The sequence below is a fragment of the Haliaeetus leucocephalus genome, unplaced genomic scaffold, assembly GCF_000737465.1.
Source record: "Haliaeetus leucocephalus isolate CR32 unplaced genomic scaffold, Haliaeetus_leucocephalus-4.0 Scaffold228, whole genome shotgun sequence".
NCBI lineage: Eukaryota > Metazoa > Chordata > Aves > Accipitriformes > Accipitridae > Haliaeetus > Haliaeetus leucocephalus.
The window spans coordinates 13,357,659-13,373,691 of NW_010972664.1; the positions used below are offsets into that span (position 1 = coordinate 13,357,659).

The 16,033-nt window shown below is 43.8% G+C and overlaps 1 protein-coding gene across 2 annotated transcripts in view; it reads left to right on the forward strand.

Moving 5' to 3' along the window:
- The first annotated feature begins 15,818 nt into the window (after positions 1 to 15,818).
- Positions 15,819 to 16,033, forward strand: part of MYH15 (myosin, heavy chain 15) — a 46,067-nt gene continuing 45,852 nt past the window's right edge. The window contains exon 1 of one of the 2 annotated variants that reach the window (XM_010567309.1): positions 15,819 to 15,955. In XM_010567309.1, coding sequence (XP_010565611.1) covers positions 15,865 to 15,955 — 91 coding nt within the window. In that variant the 5' untranslated portion in view covers positions 15,819 to 15,864. The remainder of the gene's footprint in view (positions 15,956 to 16,033) is intronic. The other variant, XM_010567310.1, reaches the window with a different exon arrangement.

The window sequence follows — 16,033 nt, forward strand, 5'->3', positions numbered from 1 at the left end:
TTAAAAATATCAGAATAGCTTCGAGCTTTTTCTTAGTCTCTACATATTATTCCTCTATGCAAAGGTCTCTGTAATCTCTTTAGTGCTTTCTGGGGAAGGAGGTGGGATTTTCCCTTCTCCCAGAATAGGTCTGTAGTCTAAGCCACCATCTGAATCATTAATTTTATATATAAACACCATTATTTACTATAAAGAGCTCGACAACTAAAGTAGTACTTGTTGCATGTCCTTTTGGGGTAATCTTTGCTGCTTGGCTCAGGTCTTCACAGTACACATGTACTTCCTTCTTTGCAATGTTTTCATCTCCATAAAGGCGAAGAAAGGATGTGTTTATTTTTACCCATTTAGAAAGGGCTAAAGCTTAGATCAGATCTGGGACTTGAGTTTGGCACTCAGGTAGCAACACTTAACAAAGGCTGATCTAGGCAAGTGAAATTGGATTTTGTTATCTTGTGTTAAAGGCTCTGGCATGCTTGTATCTTTAAAACGTTAAAAGCTAAATGTCATCAGATTCAAGATTCTTTAGCAGGCACAATGCTAATGTGAATGCTAGCTACAAACCTATTTTGCTGTAAAACTCCATGAACTCAGTGAAAATGGTTTTCCAACACCTGAAAACTATTAATACCTTGACTGGGAAATTTGTTTGGAGGTATTACTGCACATCGATGTTGCATTTTTAATAACCCTGTTTAGCAAAGAGAATATTGGCTGGTTTATATAGGCTCAAGTGAGTCGATAAGTGGGTAACAGATGCATGTGACGTGCTGGAAAACCACTTACAGAACAATAGCCAAGGTCACTCCGTGTCATTTCTTCAGCGTGTGGCAGAACTGCAGAGCCAGGTCTCCCTCACCTACTCTTCCAACCAGGAGAAATGTAAACTCCTCTTCACAGACCCATGCATAAATAGATTGACTTCAGAAGAGAAGGAAGACTCAGTGGCAGGAGCTGGTTACTATGGCTATATGCATTACTCACTCTAAATGGAGAAATCAAGCCAACAATCGCTGTATACATTAACTATATTTGTATATGAAGGAAGCTCATTGCCAGCAGCTGTGTGAAGGTGTCGTGCTGAAAATCCAACTTTGTTCGTGCCAGTCAAGGACTTAGTGACTTTCATGCATTGAAAGCAGTGCATACTGAAAGCAGCAAAACTTCTGCACTGTGGGGTCGGGTCCTTTGTCCTCCTTAAGCCCTTGTTTTGCTCTGTGCAAAAGTGACCTCAGATTCCTCACTGCTGTGCCCCCAGTGATCATAGAACAGCCCAAGTGGGAAGGGACCTCGGAAGATCATCTGGTCCAACCTTTCGTGGGAAAGGGAGCCTAGATGAGATGATCTAGCACCTTGTCCAATTGCATCCTAAAGCCCTCCAGTGACAGGGGCTCTGCCATGTCCCTGGGGAGGTTGTTCCACTAAGGTGGAAACAGTATGTCATGATGCTGGCTTGGAAATTATGGAGGTGCTAGGTGGCCCAGGCTCTGGTGCACAGAACATGAGAAAAACAACTTCTACCCATGTTGGCTTCAGAGTCCAGCTTCTAGCCAGCTACTAGCTTGTAGGACTGTCACCAGAGCCACTTTGTCAAATGTCATTGGAATCGATCGGTGAGGACAAAAGTAACTGTAGGCGGGGAGAGATCTACAGCGTCACCACAGCCTTATTTTTGTTGGTTACAAATTTAAAGAAGAATATTTTTCTTTCCTTTTTGAAGTTATCCACTGAAGCTAGTGTTTCTGTAGGGTACCTAGCAAATACAGTTCCCTTATTTTGTTGCAGGGGGCTGTCAGTGGCTGTCAGGGCTGGGTGTTGGCTTCCCCCTTCATACAGTGCTGCACAAACAGGTAAGTGTTTGGTAGGTGAGGGGGATGAAGCTAAGGCTGTTACCACCAAAGGCTCTGGCTAAAGCTCTTCTTCCTGTCTCCAGTGCCCAGATTTTCGTACACGTGGGAGCAGTGGACTTGGGTATTCTCGAGAGACAGTTTGTAGCTTGGAGCCCAAACTGATGGAGCACTTCTATTACCTGCTATCAGTTGTAGTTCCACTGTTAGGGCTGGAGGAGGTTTTTGCACTTAAAGTAGGGGCTGAATCTTTAATCTGAATGGAAAATAGAGCATATTTGCTGTAGATGTAAAGGCTTGCCTTTTGAAAATGGACTAGATTGTTGCAATCTGCAAATCTTTTAATTAGCCTGAGTTCAAATTAATTAAAAACTGTCATTTAAAGAATTAAGCATTTGTGGGTTTTGCCGAGTTCTGAATGACCTTAATGGAATAAAACAGACACTTGGAACTTTCCATATAATTAAAAGTAATTGAAATAATCTGCCCACATGTATATGAAGAAATCAGCTAATAATTAAGCCAAGTTATTAGCTATGGCTGTATTTAATGTTACATATAGAGTACAGCCAGGCTAAAAATTCTTAAATAAGTCCACTGTGATCTCAGAGATAACACAACTTATTATCAGTCTTCTGCAGTGGCTGAAATGCCACTCTAATGGGGGAGAGGGCACACACAAACTTTCACTGGTGGATTAACTGTTACTTAGCTTTAGTTCTTAAAGGTTAAATGGCTTAATGGTTGAGTGGCTTGCGTGTTTCCACTTGAAATGTCCCCCATACCACTGAAACCTTGCCTGCTGGTGGGAATTAGGGAGAACCACAGAGAACACCAGAAGTTTGGTGCTGGCAGGACTCAGAAAGTAGGATCTTCACACCATTTCTTTGTATGTGTTCTCCCTTTTTAAAAAAAAAAAAAAGCCCTAAGCCAGTTCTTTTAGTGCAAATTAAAAGCCAAACCTGTGAGTGGAATGGGCTGCTTTGTGAGGCTCCAGTCATGGAAAATAGGTGCAAGCATCTTTAGAGGACTGGCAACCGCTGGTTGTCTTATGCTTCTCCAGTAGCTCTGCCCTTAAAATAGTGCTCTGCTCCTCCAGAAGGCCAGAAATCTGGTGCAGGAGCCCCAGCTGGTGCTCCTCGTTCAGTCTCCATGCAGTCATTTTGAAATGGGAACTTCCTGAAGGGAGGAAAAGAAAAAAAGCCTGATAAAATGAATGAATGCTAGTGATTACTCATTCAATGAATTCAGAAAGGTGGAATCGGCTTTAAAAAAGCTTGCAGGAATACAAACACTCAGATGCCTTAGTCACAGTCTGCCCTCACTATACAGCAGCATTAAGAGTTTTTGAACTCCCTAACTATATGTTTCTTATTTCAATTTAGTTGGATTTCTTTTTAGCTAATCTCGTAATTTCCTGGATCAGTGATGCTTGGTTGGAGGTTAATGGCAGCATCGTTGTCTTATTCCTAACTGTAATTCTGTCCTTAATATGTATTTTTCTTCAAGTTGAATACATAAATACTGGGCTGGATTTACTTAGCCTGGCTGATTGGAAATACTGTTGGTGCAGGAGGATGGTATATCCTCTGTGTATTTGCATTTTTAATACTAATGATCTGTTCTTATGATCAGTTTACGCAGAATTTTCAGCTTTTTCAGCTTTTCTTTAATTTAAGGGCCCTAATCCTTTATGGCTAGGAAGATACTCTCTTAGTAAGTGCTGGATTCCTTTTTTGGTGTTTCCGATCTCTAAGGAAATTCTGATAGACGTGACAAGTGCTGAACCTTGAAAATGATGAATTAGATGTCAGTTCTTAATATGTTTTGTCAGGTTGTAAAAACATCCAAGGTGATGTGTCCATCCTGCTGTTTCAATGAGGGTTTTATTGTGGGGGAGGAAGGGGGCATCTTTGAAGACAGTAACGAAGAAAGGAAGAGTAAGTTTGAAACAATTTCTGCTAATTATTCTTTCTTGCCCATACATGGTTGTCTTGTTTTGTAAATGCAGGGCCCCTGGTGCTGCTCTTCTGCTGTGCGCTTCCCCCAAGTCCAAAAAGAGAACGGTGTGGAGGGAGATTACGGGCCGGCTCCTAGATCGGCTTGTCCTTAGGTGAGGGCAGGGAGAGAAAGGAGGTGATGCTAAGGAAAATTAAATTATATGAATAAGGTAAGGTGTGGCTGAACGGTTGTCTTTCGGCTTGCTCTTTGAAGGCACGCCGCTGCGAGCAGCCGTGATGGCTGGCTGAGGTCCTGATGCCTGCCCTCGCACACACACGCTCTCCGCCATCAGCCCGTTGCTGCTCAGCTGGACAGTGGAAGTCGGACACGAACCCCACCCAGTGAAAGAGCTCTGTGCAAAAATATCTTTCCTTTGCTAACACCTTTTCGCCTCTGGTTCTGATAACGGTGGTGGGAGACACTTAGTGGAAGTAGCTGGATTAAGGTGGGCATTGCTGACTCCCAGAGTTTGGCTGTTGTGAAGGGACTTGGACAGCCCTTTTTTTCCATGTCATGACTTTATCAGTGATTTGGTGTCAGAGGTCTGGAGCTCAGCTCAGCGGAGCCCCGTGTGACATGTCACACGTTGTTACTGCTAACAAACAGGCTGTGCTATGGGGAATAGGAAGAGAGTGGAGATTTTGTTTCATTAGTCCTTTTGGAACCTCCTTTCCATAAGCTGTACAAAAGTGCTCATTCATACTTGGTTATTTTAATGCTCATTAAAACACATCTTGAAGCTGTAGTCTGAAAGAGCGTGTCCTTTCTGGTTACAAGAGTATTTGGGTGTTTTTGTTCTTTGGACTTTATCTGTACGCTGTGACCAAATCACTAAGACCTGTCTGCATTGCGTGGGTATGGGATAGAATTCTTGCCTAGCGTTGGACTCTGTCTTAATTGGCATCTGGTTTATTATTTCTGGGGAATGGATCTATACATCTGCTTTCTGATTCTTTCTCTCATTCAAATAAATTCTACTGATTGGTCTCATACTCCAATTTGCATGCTTTTTTCACCCCAAGGCACAGACACCCTGTGTGGCAATAGAAAACTAAGTAGTTCAGGTGTATTCAGGATAGTTTTCTGATTGCTGCAAGTAGCTAAAATTCAAGTCTGTGTGTCCAATGAAGAGTGAGCCAAATTTCCCTGAGCTGTAACTTGAAACATAATGGGCACTGCTATTATCTTTGAATGTATCTACCTATTCTGTTTTGAACACTAGTGCCACATAGTGCTATTGCTCCTTATACTTTCAGTATCTAAAATCTGCCCCTCTCATTCTTGATTCAGAATGAACTGGTCGGGCAAGAACGACTTGCCATTAGTTTTTACACAGGTAAGCTTCCTACTTTTTAAACCAAGTAAACGTGAAAGAGATGACCCATCTGGTGAGAAGCCTGTCTCCCCATGGAGAAGAGGGGGACTTGCTCTGAGGGCACTGTCAAATTCTCACAGCCCTAGTGCCTGGTGGTTTTTCCTGGTCCAGCAAGTGTGATCATGAACTGACTGCGTAGTCCCTCTTCTTTGAAGGTAATCAGCTTTGTAACTCCACACAGAGAAAGCAGTGGGAATTAAGTGCCTTATTGTTTATATGGATGTAGCCCCTATTTTTGCCTCAATCAGCTTCCCTTTCCTAGAAAGGTGTTGTAATTTCTGTATCAGGGTGATTTTTTTTTAATTTTTTTTTTTCCCCCCCCCTGAGGATGGATACATTGCAGATCTTGAATTATGAAGGTGTGTCAGTAATGGATGAATGTAAGTACCCAGACAATGCTAGCAATGCAATGGAAATCATCTCCACTTAAGTTCTGCAATCCCTCCTCTGCAGTTCTGGTGCACGTTTGGGTGAGGATTGGAGGGGAGATTTTTCTGCTCTGGAAAACCCCTGTTCATCAGCTGCAGTACAACAAGAAGGACCAGAATTTCTGCCAGGACCAGTATATCTTGACCGGCAAGAGGCAGAATAATCAAACTTGAAAAATAAAGCTTCCTTTTCTTTTTTTCCATAGCATATTTTCATACCCCAAAATAGCCTATATTTTTGTCAAAGTTCTGTGTTAAATTTTGCAGCTAAGCCTTCTGCTGTAAATTTTGATTCTCTGAACAACATTGGTGATGATTTAAAAAACATTATATACATCTTTCTATAGCTACAGAAATAAAAATATTATTTTATTGCCCTGCAGGAGTTATTGTTAGGATTCCATTCTCTCCTCTAGCAGAGGCAAGGCAAAGGCACTGGACCTGCAGAACAGCATTTAAAAAGGTGAGATGAATAACCGTCTGCATCCACACGGCAGTACAGCAATAGCTCCTCAATCAAGACTATTCCAAAATGCTTTTTCGGTGAATAGGCTTGAATACCTGGAGCTGCTGGTGAGAAGTTTCCGTGGGATGGGCTGGACAGATCAAAACCTGAGGTTTTCTGTTGAGTGAGTTTTGATGAAAATTTAACATGTTACTCAATAACTGGGCTGGTGGTCCTGTCAAATGAGCTGTTTGGCATTTTCATGCTGCTGAGCTACTGGTATTTAAAGTGAAGCTTCAGAGGCCCCCACTGAGGCAGGCATATTTTCCATTCCTGCTCAGTGTTTTTACAGCAATCTAGCTTTGCATCATCATACCAGAGGTGTTATTTCATTTCTTCTTACTCTTTCTTTTTTTTTTTTTTTTAAGACCATTTTGTGAGATCTAAAAATGTGTATGTGGCAGGTACTTTGGCTTTGTGCAATATGCTTTGTCTAAGCATATAATTTTACTGTATGTTTTTCCTCATGTCCTTCATTTTTCCCCTATAAAGACAAAATGTTTATTTCAGTTACAAAACCAGACATTTAAAATCAATTCTGTTACAACAGGAATAGCTGCTGCTGGGAAGCCAGTGTGACTCTAAAGAGAATTAATGCCCGTAACCTCACTGCAAATCTCAGCTGCTGCTGGCTGTTGTGGCGAAGGTGGTCCTCCTCCGCAAAGGCACTGCCCGGCCGATCTCGGCGATGGTCTCTCGGTGGGTTTTGGTCTAGACATGTAGCATAGCCTATCTCCGAAGGGCTCTGCGGGTTCCTCTGGGTGGTCTTTTCTCACCGCGGCCTCCCCGACCCTCTCTCCTGCCTCTGCCCTCCCCAAACCGTGCTGAAGTGGTGGGAGCGCGCAGCAGCTCACCCCTTAACGATCTCGCCCCGCCGTGCCTTTTCAGAAACTAATCTGGAGTTAGGCACGAAGTGCTCGTCCAGCAAAATAAAAATGCCCCGCGCAGAAAAGAGGCTGAGCCTAAAGCACTTCGGGGGTTTTGCTGGTGGTAGGGTTTCAGCTCTGGCGTCAGCCTCTGCGTCTCGTGGGTGCTGAGCCTGGGTGGCAGGAGCCTGGCGCGGTGAAAGGGGGGGAGCGCGGCAGCGGTGGAGTCTACCACGGCTCGGCTGCGGTACGGCGACCATCCATGGGGTCGGTTCGGCAGGCCTCCACGGGAAAAGTTCGTTTTAGCTAGTAGTGCGCTGTAAGCGTGGAGCATCGTAGCCGGCAGCGGAGAGGCTAGAAAATAAATTTGTTTGCACATTTGTGAATCTCTATACATGTGTGTATATATATGTTTAGATATACACACAGACATATAACTATACACATGTGTGTGTTTATATATATTTATATGCACACACCAGCCATTCTCTCCAGAGCGCTGCTGCTGGAGAGAGGGATGTCATGTCCATTTTTGGAGGTGTTTAAATTCGACTGACAAGAAGCATCAAATCATTAGACCATGTGAGAAGCAGAGACTTGTGCTTTTTCGAGCTCATGGTAGAAAGTAATACCTCTGGAAATGGATTTTCTTTAAAAACTCGCCTTATTTTTTCAAGGAGCTTTGCCGACTGAGTTTCCTGGCGGAGGTGACCAGCTCGGCGTAGCTGTGCATGGAAAGAAACAGCATCTTGTCTTTGCTTTACAGAATGTAAATGCTGAAAAACTCAGACAGTCTGCTTCCTGCAGCACCTTCTTGCTCTTTAGTGTCATGCCAATCACATTGGGTTTATTCTGTCGGCGCTTGCAATGTTAATAAAGTATTCCCCCCGTGGCAATTATTTCACCAATTAAACTGCCACTGCATTTTTTAGTATAGTTTGCAGTTGGCATAAGGTAAACACAACATAGCAAACAATCCTTGACAGAAAGTCTAGTTATGGCTCAGAGTTACAGAAGCAAAAAATTGAAAAATCGTTTGTGTCTAAGAAGGCATGAATATTTTTCCTTTCTTTCCCCCTCATCTCCTCTGAAAAATAAACTTCCACGGCAGCAAAGCCAGGCGATCAGTACAGACCTTGCTGACCTCTGCCCATACCTGAAAGGCAGGCTCTGAATCCTTGAAGCTGAAATGTAAAAAAGGCAAAGAAAGGCAGGTTGTCTTGCAGGAGCTTGGCACCGGCAGCTAGAATATGTTGTGTCTGAAGGCCTAGGAGTATTTTAGGGTAGTGCTGCCTATTGAAATGGAAATGTGGTTTTCAGGCTGCTTGAGCAGAGAGTGTATCCTAGTCACAGGCTGAAGTAGCGGTAATGAAGTACCCTGTCTTTGAAGCCAGATTGCATAATACAAACCCTAGAGAGACATGTATGGATTTTTATCCCCCCACCCCCCACCCCCAAGGCTAAAATACTTCTGACTATTAGCTTCAGAAGGGCATAATAGAATTGGTGAATGGGCTATGGTAATTCTAATGACGCTCTGTGCAAAAAAATGCATAGTTAATGAAGACTGAAAAGATTAACCTGAACTACTTACATGCATTATTAGAGCTTTAACTCCCTGCCTTGCCCCAGTGGTTATGGATAATACAGAGCAGTTTAAGGTGGGGGAAAAGAACCCCAAAACTTGCTAATGGCAATTAGGATACGTGAAAGTTGGGAAAAGGATGCACAGCAATTCTGAAAACATGCCATTACATACTCTCTGACCTGATGGGCAGGGTGGGATGCTCAAGATTGTTGGAGACTGAAAACTTTTTGGGGGGGGGGTGGAGGAACGTCAGCTTTTAGAGAGAGAAGAGTGAGAAGGCACATGACAAAAACCTTCTTTGCCTTCCCTGGTGCATCTCCAGAGCCAAAGACCTGAGACCATTTATTTAATTAGGCTCACTTTTTACTGTTTTCACCTTGCTATTTTTCTTAGGGCTGTGAGTCAGTTTGAGATTGATTTATCAGCGCTGTTAATCTGCTCTCAAAGCGCTGTCAGTCTCGCTCCCAGAAGCTGAGCTCTCCCATTAAAACCCTGACCTATTTAAACGTTCTTAAGATACCATAATGATCAGATGTCAGCAGGGGAGAGGCAGCAATGACAGCTCTGAAATGTTTATTATCCTAGCCCGGGTTAGGAGGGGAGGGTGCTGATGCAGCCTGGAGCTCGGCGCTTGGCACGGGCTGAGAGGAGGGGGTCTGCTGCCAGCGCGGCCGAGGGACGGACGCTGCTCTGCGCTACCACGTTCATAAGATCGGCTACTCTCCTCTTGCGGTTTCGTGGGTTAATTCTACACCGTCACCGGGGATTTCAAGTTGTTCAAAGAGGGAAGAAGTATTCTGTTTCAGGGGTCTGCATACTGATAGCAATAGATCATGGATTTCAGTGGCTTAAAAGGCACCTAAAACATTTTTGGTGGCTTAGAAATTATTTCCCCAGGCATGTTTGCGTGAAAGCAGATGCTTTCCATAGAGAAATTTAAATTTCCTTTATGCTATCGCACCACACAGTAGCTATCAGCAAAGAAGTAATTGGAGGAAAGTATTTAAAAGAATGATTCTGAAAGAAGCATGAACAGAAGCTCCATCGCGATACCTCTTCAGGTTGCAGGCGCTTGCGTCCACTGCCTAGCATGTACACTGCGGCAGGGGGAGCACAAAGGCTTGCAGAAACCTGAAGATCTCCAGTTCTAACAATGCGAATCTAGCTGTCATAAACACTCTTTAAATGTACTGTGTAGTGCCAGTTTTCTCATCCTTTAAAGACGTAGCAGAGTGCGAGTATTCTTAAAGCTAAGCTTCTCTCCCCCTCCAATTTCTCCTTGGGGCATCAACGGCTTGAAGAATTAAACCATAATTCTTCACAAGAGAAAATACATCCACTCGTACAGAATAGGCCTGGATTTGCTGCTGGGTATGATGTTCACATTTTTCTTCCGCCAAAAGTATTCCCATGTCACTGACCTTTCTCTTTCAAAGAGCATCTGACTACATCATTCTGGCTCTTTCCCATTTGTCCTTTAAACAGAGACTGCAACAGCAGCAGGGACCAGTGACCAAAAAACCCCCCGAGGTAAATAATAGGTTCTCAATCTCTTTAGATGAGATCCCTCTCACAGAGAGACAGTCTTTCTGCTTGCTTATGGAGCAGTCCAGAGGATCCTGACTCAGGAGACCCTTTCTCCAAACATCTGTATCTTGAACTACTGTCCTTCTATCTCATTGATCTTGCTTTTTCAGAGTGCCAGGTTATTACAGTGCACATTTGATTAAGAGTAGTCTAAAGGCCAGCTTTCAACAAAACACAGCTGGCTGGTCGATCTTTTTTCCTAAGAAAATAGAGAGAGTTCATAACTGGGCTTTTACGGATCCCAGATGCCAACTTTTCTATATAAGACTACAATATTGACACTATCTGTGTCTAGAGCTGATAAACCTTATTGCATTCCTTTCCAATATGTAATGTTATTAAAAATAGGTTAGTCACAAGGGCTTCTTATCAAAGTCCCTTGTTTCCCTAGAAACGGTGACCAGCATTAACCTTTCTAAAAGTAGCCTCTGCGAGAGACAAATGTCTTTGGTTGTCACCATTACAAATTTAATCTCGGGGAAATGTGCTGCAAATTCTGGTTCATATTAAAAGAAAGCAAATAAACTCCAGAAAGGTAGGAATAACATGTGCAGTACCAATTCACATCAGGCTAGCAAGGAAAATAAATTGATCATGTTTGAACCAGTGCTGGGTGTGTCCCTTTCTAAGTGAGACAAGCATTGAAATTGCATTGGCATCAGCTACAGAAACAGTTGTTTGCAGCCCCAAAAAAGAAAAGGGAGGCGTGGGAGCAAGATTGTAGTGTTCATGCAGGACTGATGAAAGCTGAATATTTGCAGAACAGAAAAAATGTAAGTGATAACAGCGTATTTGGAAAAAAATGCCTCCTTCTAAGCAAAGTAGGTGGTAATAGGAATATTGTGTTTAGAAGTAAAGCTACTGGCAATGTGAGAGAGGAGCAGGAGGCAGAGAACATCAGTTCTACCTGATGGTTATACCCTCGTGGCATGAAATAATCATATTCTCAGTCTTCACAGCAGATTAACAGCATCCATAAACCTTGGTGATGCATGCAATTTACCTTGTCCCAAATTACATGATCAGGACTGGCTGCTTGAGCTTTACACAATCACTCACTGTTCAAAGCAGCTGAGACCACTAGCTCTATTTTCTTTTTCACCAGATATAAAGCAAAAAGATGATGAGTTCAATCCGACATTAACATACATCCATGCTGCGGGGCACCGAGCATCTCTAAAGCAGCAGGCTGGGAGGGGTGGGAAGCGATTCTGGTTTGAGGAAACGAGTGAGAAGAGCGTGACATACACTGCTTGTTTCCAGCTCAAGCGCAGGTTCCTTTCACAGATGTATCCAGACCAGGACTGAAAGCTTCATCCCTAGATTTAGCAAAGACCCCTTTTCTCAACTCCGGTCTGCCTGGAGGTGGGCATGTCTCTAGCAGAGCAGTAGTGATTCTTTGCCTCTTGGTTGCATTCCCCAAATGCTAAAAATACCAGGTTACTAAAGCACTCAGATCCTCAGACCTGCCACACCAATCTCCTGTCTTTGAGTCTATCGCTTCCATAAATTCCTCTGTTTCTTACAAACCAACTTTGTCTGTGCAACCTGTCACTGTCCAGTCATTAGGACAACAGCTTTAAAAATAGCAGGCTCGGTATGCAAACGTTTTTCTTCTTGCCTGGGCACAAACCAAACCACTTGCTCTTGTGGATATCTAAGAATTCAACAAAGCTGTGGATAAGCTCCCTCCCTGCTCCCCCTTGCTTCCTTGGAATAGAGTTTTCTAAAGCCCTAGTACATTGTCTTCCCTTGTGGCCAACAAGCATTATCTGCAGTATTTATTTTCCTTTGTGCTTTTATATTCCATTTATGCTAGAACCAAAGGAAACCTATATATCTGCCCATGCTGGTAAAAGCAAATCAATCTGGATGTGTCAGTTGCTTTGCTATTTATGGGTTGAAGTGAAATGAGACCTGAGTTACTTATGGTGCTTGTTTTACAGGAAAAATGAGTGTACGATAAGAAGGCCAGACATTGCCTAAACTTGGTCTCATAAATGAGTTTCCTGAAGCAAAGCATTCGCTAAAATTGATGCCTACTTTGTTCATTATCTGTGATTCACTTTTCAGGCAGAATCAATATATTCTTAAATCTCTTCACTGTCTTGCCTTGTTCATAAACTGGGGATACTTGTGTATCCCAAACCTTAGCCTATAGGCTTGGATTTTAAACCTCTGGGGTTTAAAATCCCCCCCGAGAAGGGGATTTAAAGCTCTTGACTGGGATGTGAGAACTCGCATCCTAGCTTTGTTGCTTGAAGGCAGTTTGGCTCATGTAACAAAATTCCCTTTATAATCGCCTGTCCCTCGTGCAAGAAGTTTTCATTTTTCGTATTCTAGGTGAGTTATGTCTGAATAGTCTTAGTTTCCACCCCCCTAAGCCCATGGTCATTAAGTTCCAAGGCACTTGGAACAGCAATACTTGCCCCTGTGAAAACACAGGAGCAGGAAAAGCTTCTTCCATGAAGTCATGGAGCAAGAATGGTGTGGTGAGGGGCAGGCGACGAGGAGCGTGCCGCTCCCTGCTGACATTCCTGCCCCCCCCTTCGCCAGGGCGCAGCCACACGTGTCCCCTCCTCGGCATTGTCTCCTCACCCGGGATCCGGCGGACAAATATAGGCATGGAGGAAAACTGCTGATGCCTTTAAACAGTTATCACCAGTGACCTTGAGATAGGGGCATATAAAGTCTGGACCAAGTGGAGTCGTGACACTTTCTGTGTGCTCTCCAGGGTGAGTACCAACCTCTCTCACTTTTAAATGCGGGTAGCCAGTCGCGCTCTAACACTGTACCGTGGTTTTGATGGGACTAAGGTTTTCACGTGGCTTAAGGTTTTAGCAGTAATATCGCTAAACATAGAGCCCGTGTTAGTCGTCCTAGGGTGCTGCTTGACTGCTAGCATGGTAAATACATGTTTCTTCTCTAACATCAGCGCGCTCATTTAGACAGCTAGAATAACCACTTTGGAAAGTTGTCAGGTCCCTTGTAATTATGCGTCTGGGTGGACTGATTAGCTCCTACTTGCAAGTCATATTTTCTGTATTCTCTATCATCTGCGAGAGGTGATGGCATATGCAGTTTGCAGTTTTAAGCAGCTCGTTGGTCCAAGGAGTTCTTTAATCCAACCTGAGTTACAACCCTTGGAGAATTTATGGGGTTCCCTTTCAAGGGCAGGCGATGCCTGCTGTCGTTACTATTGCAGACCAGCCATTAACACTACAGCAGCTCTTCCAACAGCCCCAGCAAAGACAGATGAGGTCCCTCCTTTCCACATCTGAACGCACCACCAAATTGTTGGTGGTCCTCAGCATGCCACTTAATTTTGTGTAACAATATTGGCTTTCTACAGGGAGTAGGTGTTTTCAAGGATGTTCCAAAGTTCATACACAAGGGCTGGCTCATTCTGTTGTTAGCTAGAACAGACTGAAAGGAAAGCGAACATCTTCAGCTCTGCCTTGTCTTTCCTGACTATACTGCCTTTTAAAAATAATCCTACGACCATAAACTAAACAACATTTCCAATTTCTCGTATCTGGCACTGGATTTGCTTCAGTGAGTTCTCTGCAGCCACAAGGTGTGCGCTGCCTGGGCTCTGGCCTCTGTTGTAACTCCAAGCACAAGAGACTGCTGAAGAAAAAGGGATTCTCTCCCAGCTGCCGTAGTGCTGCTTTATACCATAACGTGCTTGCCCTAGTGGTTTGCCCCGAATGCATATGAAAAAAAAAAAAGGGGCAAAAAAGCCGATAGCTGAGTAACTGTCCCTAACAGGTCTGCAAATGGAGCTAGGTTGCACAGAAGTGGTTTAGAGTACTTTAGTGTATATCAGGACTTGTGAGAATCTGTCCAGACTCCTACAAATTAACACTGGAGTGGCTGCTCTGGCATTTGCACATTTGATGTGAAATGACACTTACATGCTCTAACGCTGTTCTGTTTAAACGTATGAACTGATGTAACTTCATCGCTCCACCAGAGCTAAGACACACTCCCCATGGGAAAGAGAGTTTGCCATGCTAGTTTTCGGCTGTGCCTCCATTTGGGAATTTTGGTCAGCTCAGATGATGTTAAAATACTTGGTGATAGTTGTGCTTATGTAGGCCCTTAATCTTTAAAAAGGAAAAAAGTTAAGGCTAGTTCTGAGGAAGAAAGTTTTTGCTCTACAGCAACAAGACAGAAGGTCTCAAGCTTGTACTGCAGCAGCGGGAGAGGGCTGAATGTAACACTTTTGGCAGCTCTCCTGTCTTAGGGCTTTACATTCCCCAGGAGAAATGTGTTGGAAAAAAAAACCTGCCTTAGTTAATTAAGAGTTTTTATCCCTACCAGGATTTTGTTAGAAAGAAATTGAATTAAATTTTAAAAGACTACAGTGTCTGTCTTGATAGGGCTCTTGAAAGTTTATCTAGCTGCTCTGGATATCGCACAGTAAATAAAATAAGGGAAGCTGTAATATCTGAGGGTCACTTGTACAGCTTTGAATAGGAATCAAATGGTGTCTTGACTTTAAAGAAAAAAAATTTGGAATTCTTAAATTGCATGTGTGTGTCTACACCTTTTAGCAGTGGAACTTCTTTTAGACATTATCTGGACAGCACCCTATTTTACATGTCTGTGTGTGTAAGTATTTATACGTGTGTGTGTATAAAAAAACCAAAAACATATCTGTACAATCACTTTAGAGTGTACATAACAATCAAATTAATTGCTTGGCAGTACAAACCCAGCAAATCAGTCTCACTTACATCCCTGTCTCCTGCCCTCTCTTTCATGATAAAAGGCTTCTAAACACCGTGGCCTTGTCATTTGAGAAAACAAGTGTAGGTATTAAGCTGGATTAATAGGATCACATCAATCTAAAAAACCATGAAGCCATTGCACCAATACTGCAGATACACTTGCCCTCTGGCATGCCTTGCTGCAGGGGGATACCCGAGCTGGTGAATTCGGAGGTACCAGCAACTTGAGAAGGTCACCAGCGCAGGACCTCGCCGAGCAGTGTTAGTCCTGGGTTTTCTAACACGCGAATTCCTGTGATCAGAGGAGCGTGCTGCAGGTAGCAGAGCTGTTTCCAGCTCCGGTGCTGGCTTTCTCCAGCACAAGCGTACGTACCTGGAGCCGCACCAGGGGTGTAACGCACTGCCTTGCAGCAGTTCTCGGTTTGCAGCAGTGGAGCTCCATGACTCCCAGAAAACACGTGCCTGGGACGATGCTTGAGTAGCACAGCCCCAGGGAGATGTGCTGGAGAGCATATGTCTGCTCCAGGCAAATTTGAAAGGGGCCAGAAGAGGCCCCTGCTAAGTGGTTTTTAAAATCACAGCTTCGAGTGGCCCATTTTATCTCCTGCTCTTAAGCACCATTTGTGCCACAAAGAAGAGATTAAATTCTCCTACGGAGATAACTGTGATCCATGTCGAGGTTTTGAACCACACAGGATCTGGCTGGCTTTAAATAAGCTGAGCCAGGAAAGGGTTTAACTAAGGGTGCAGCGTAGCCCCAAATCTGTGTTAGGTATTTGCATTTCAGCTTAATCATCCCTGCGATCACCCACCTGCCACGTTGTGCTGAGTGTTTTGTATTGCCTCGAAATAGATCATTTCCCCCCCTTTCTTCGGTAGACCAGGTCCCTTTCTTTCTCCTCTTTGAGCTGTGCCACCTTGAACCCTTGCCAAGATGATGGACATGTCGGAATTCGGGGAGGCTGCTCCCTTCCTCCGAAAGAGCGAGAGGGAGCTGATGATGGCCCAGACCGTTGCCTTCGACGGTGAGTCGCAGTACCCTTTATGCTGCCAGTGGCCGGTTAAGAGGGATAAGGGTTACATCCAAGTGTAGTTGCGGGAAT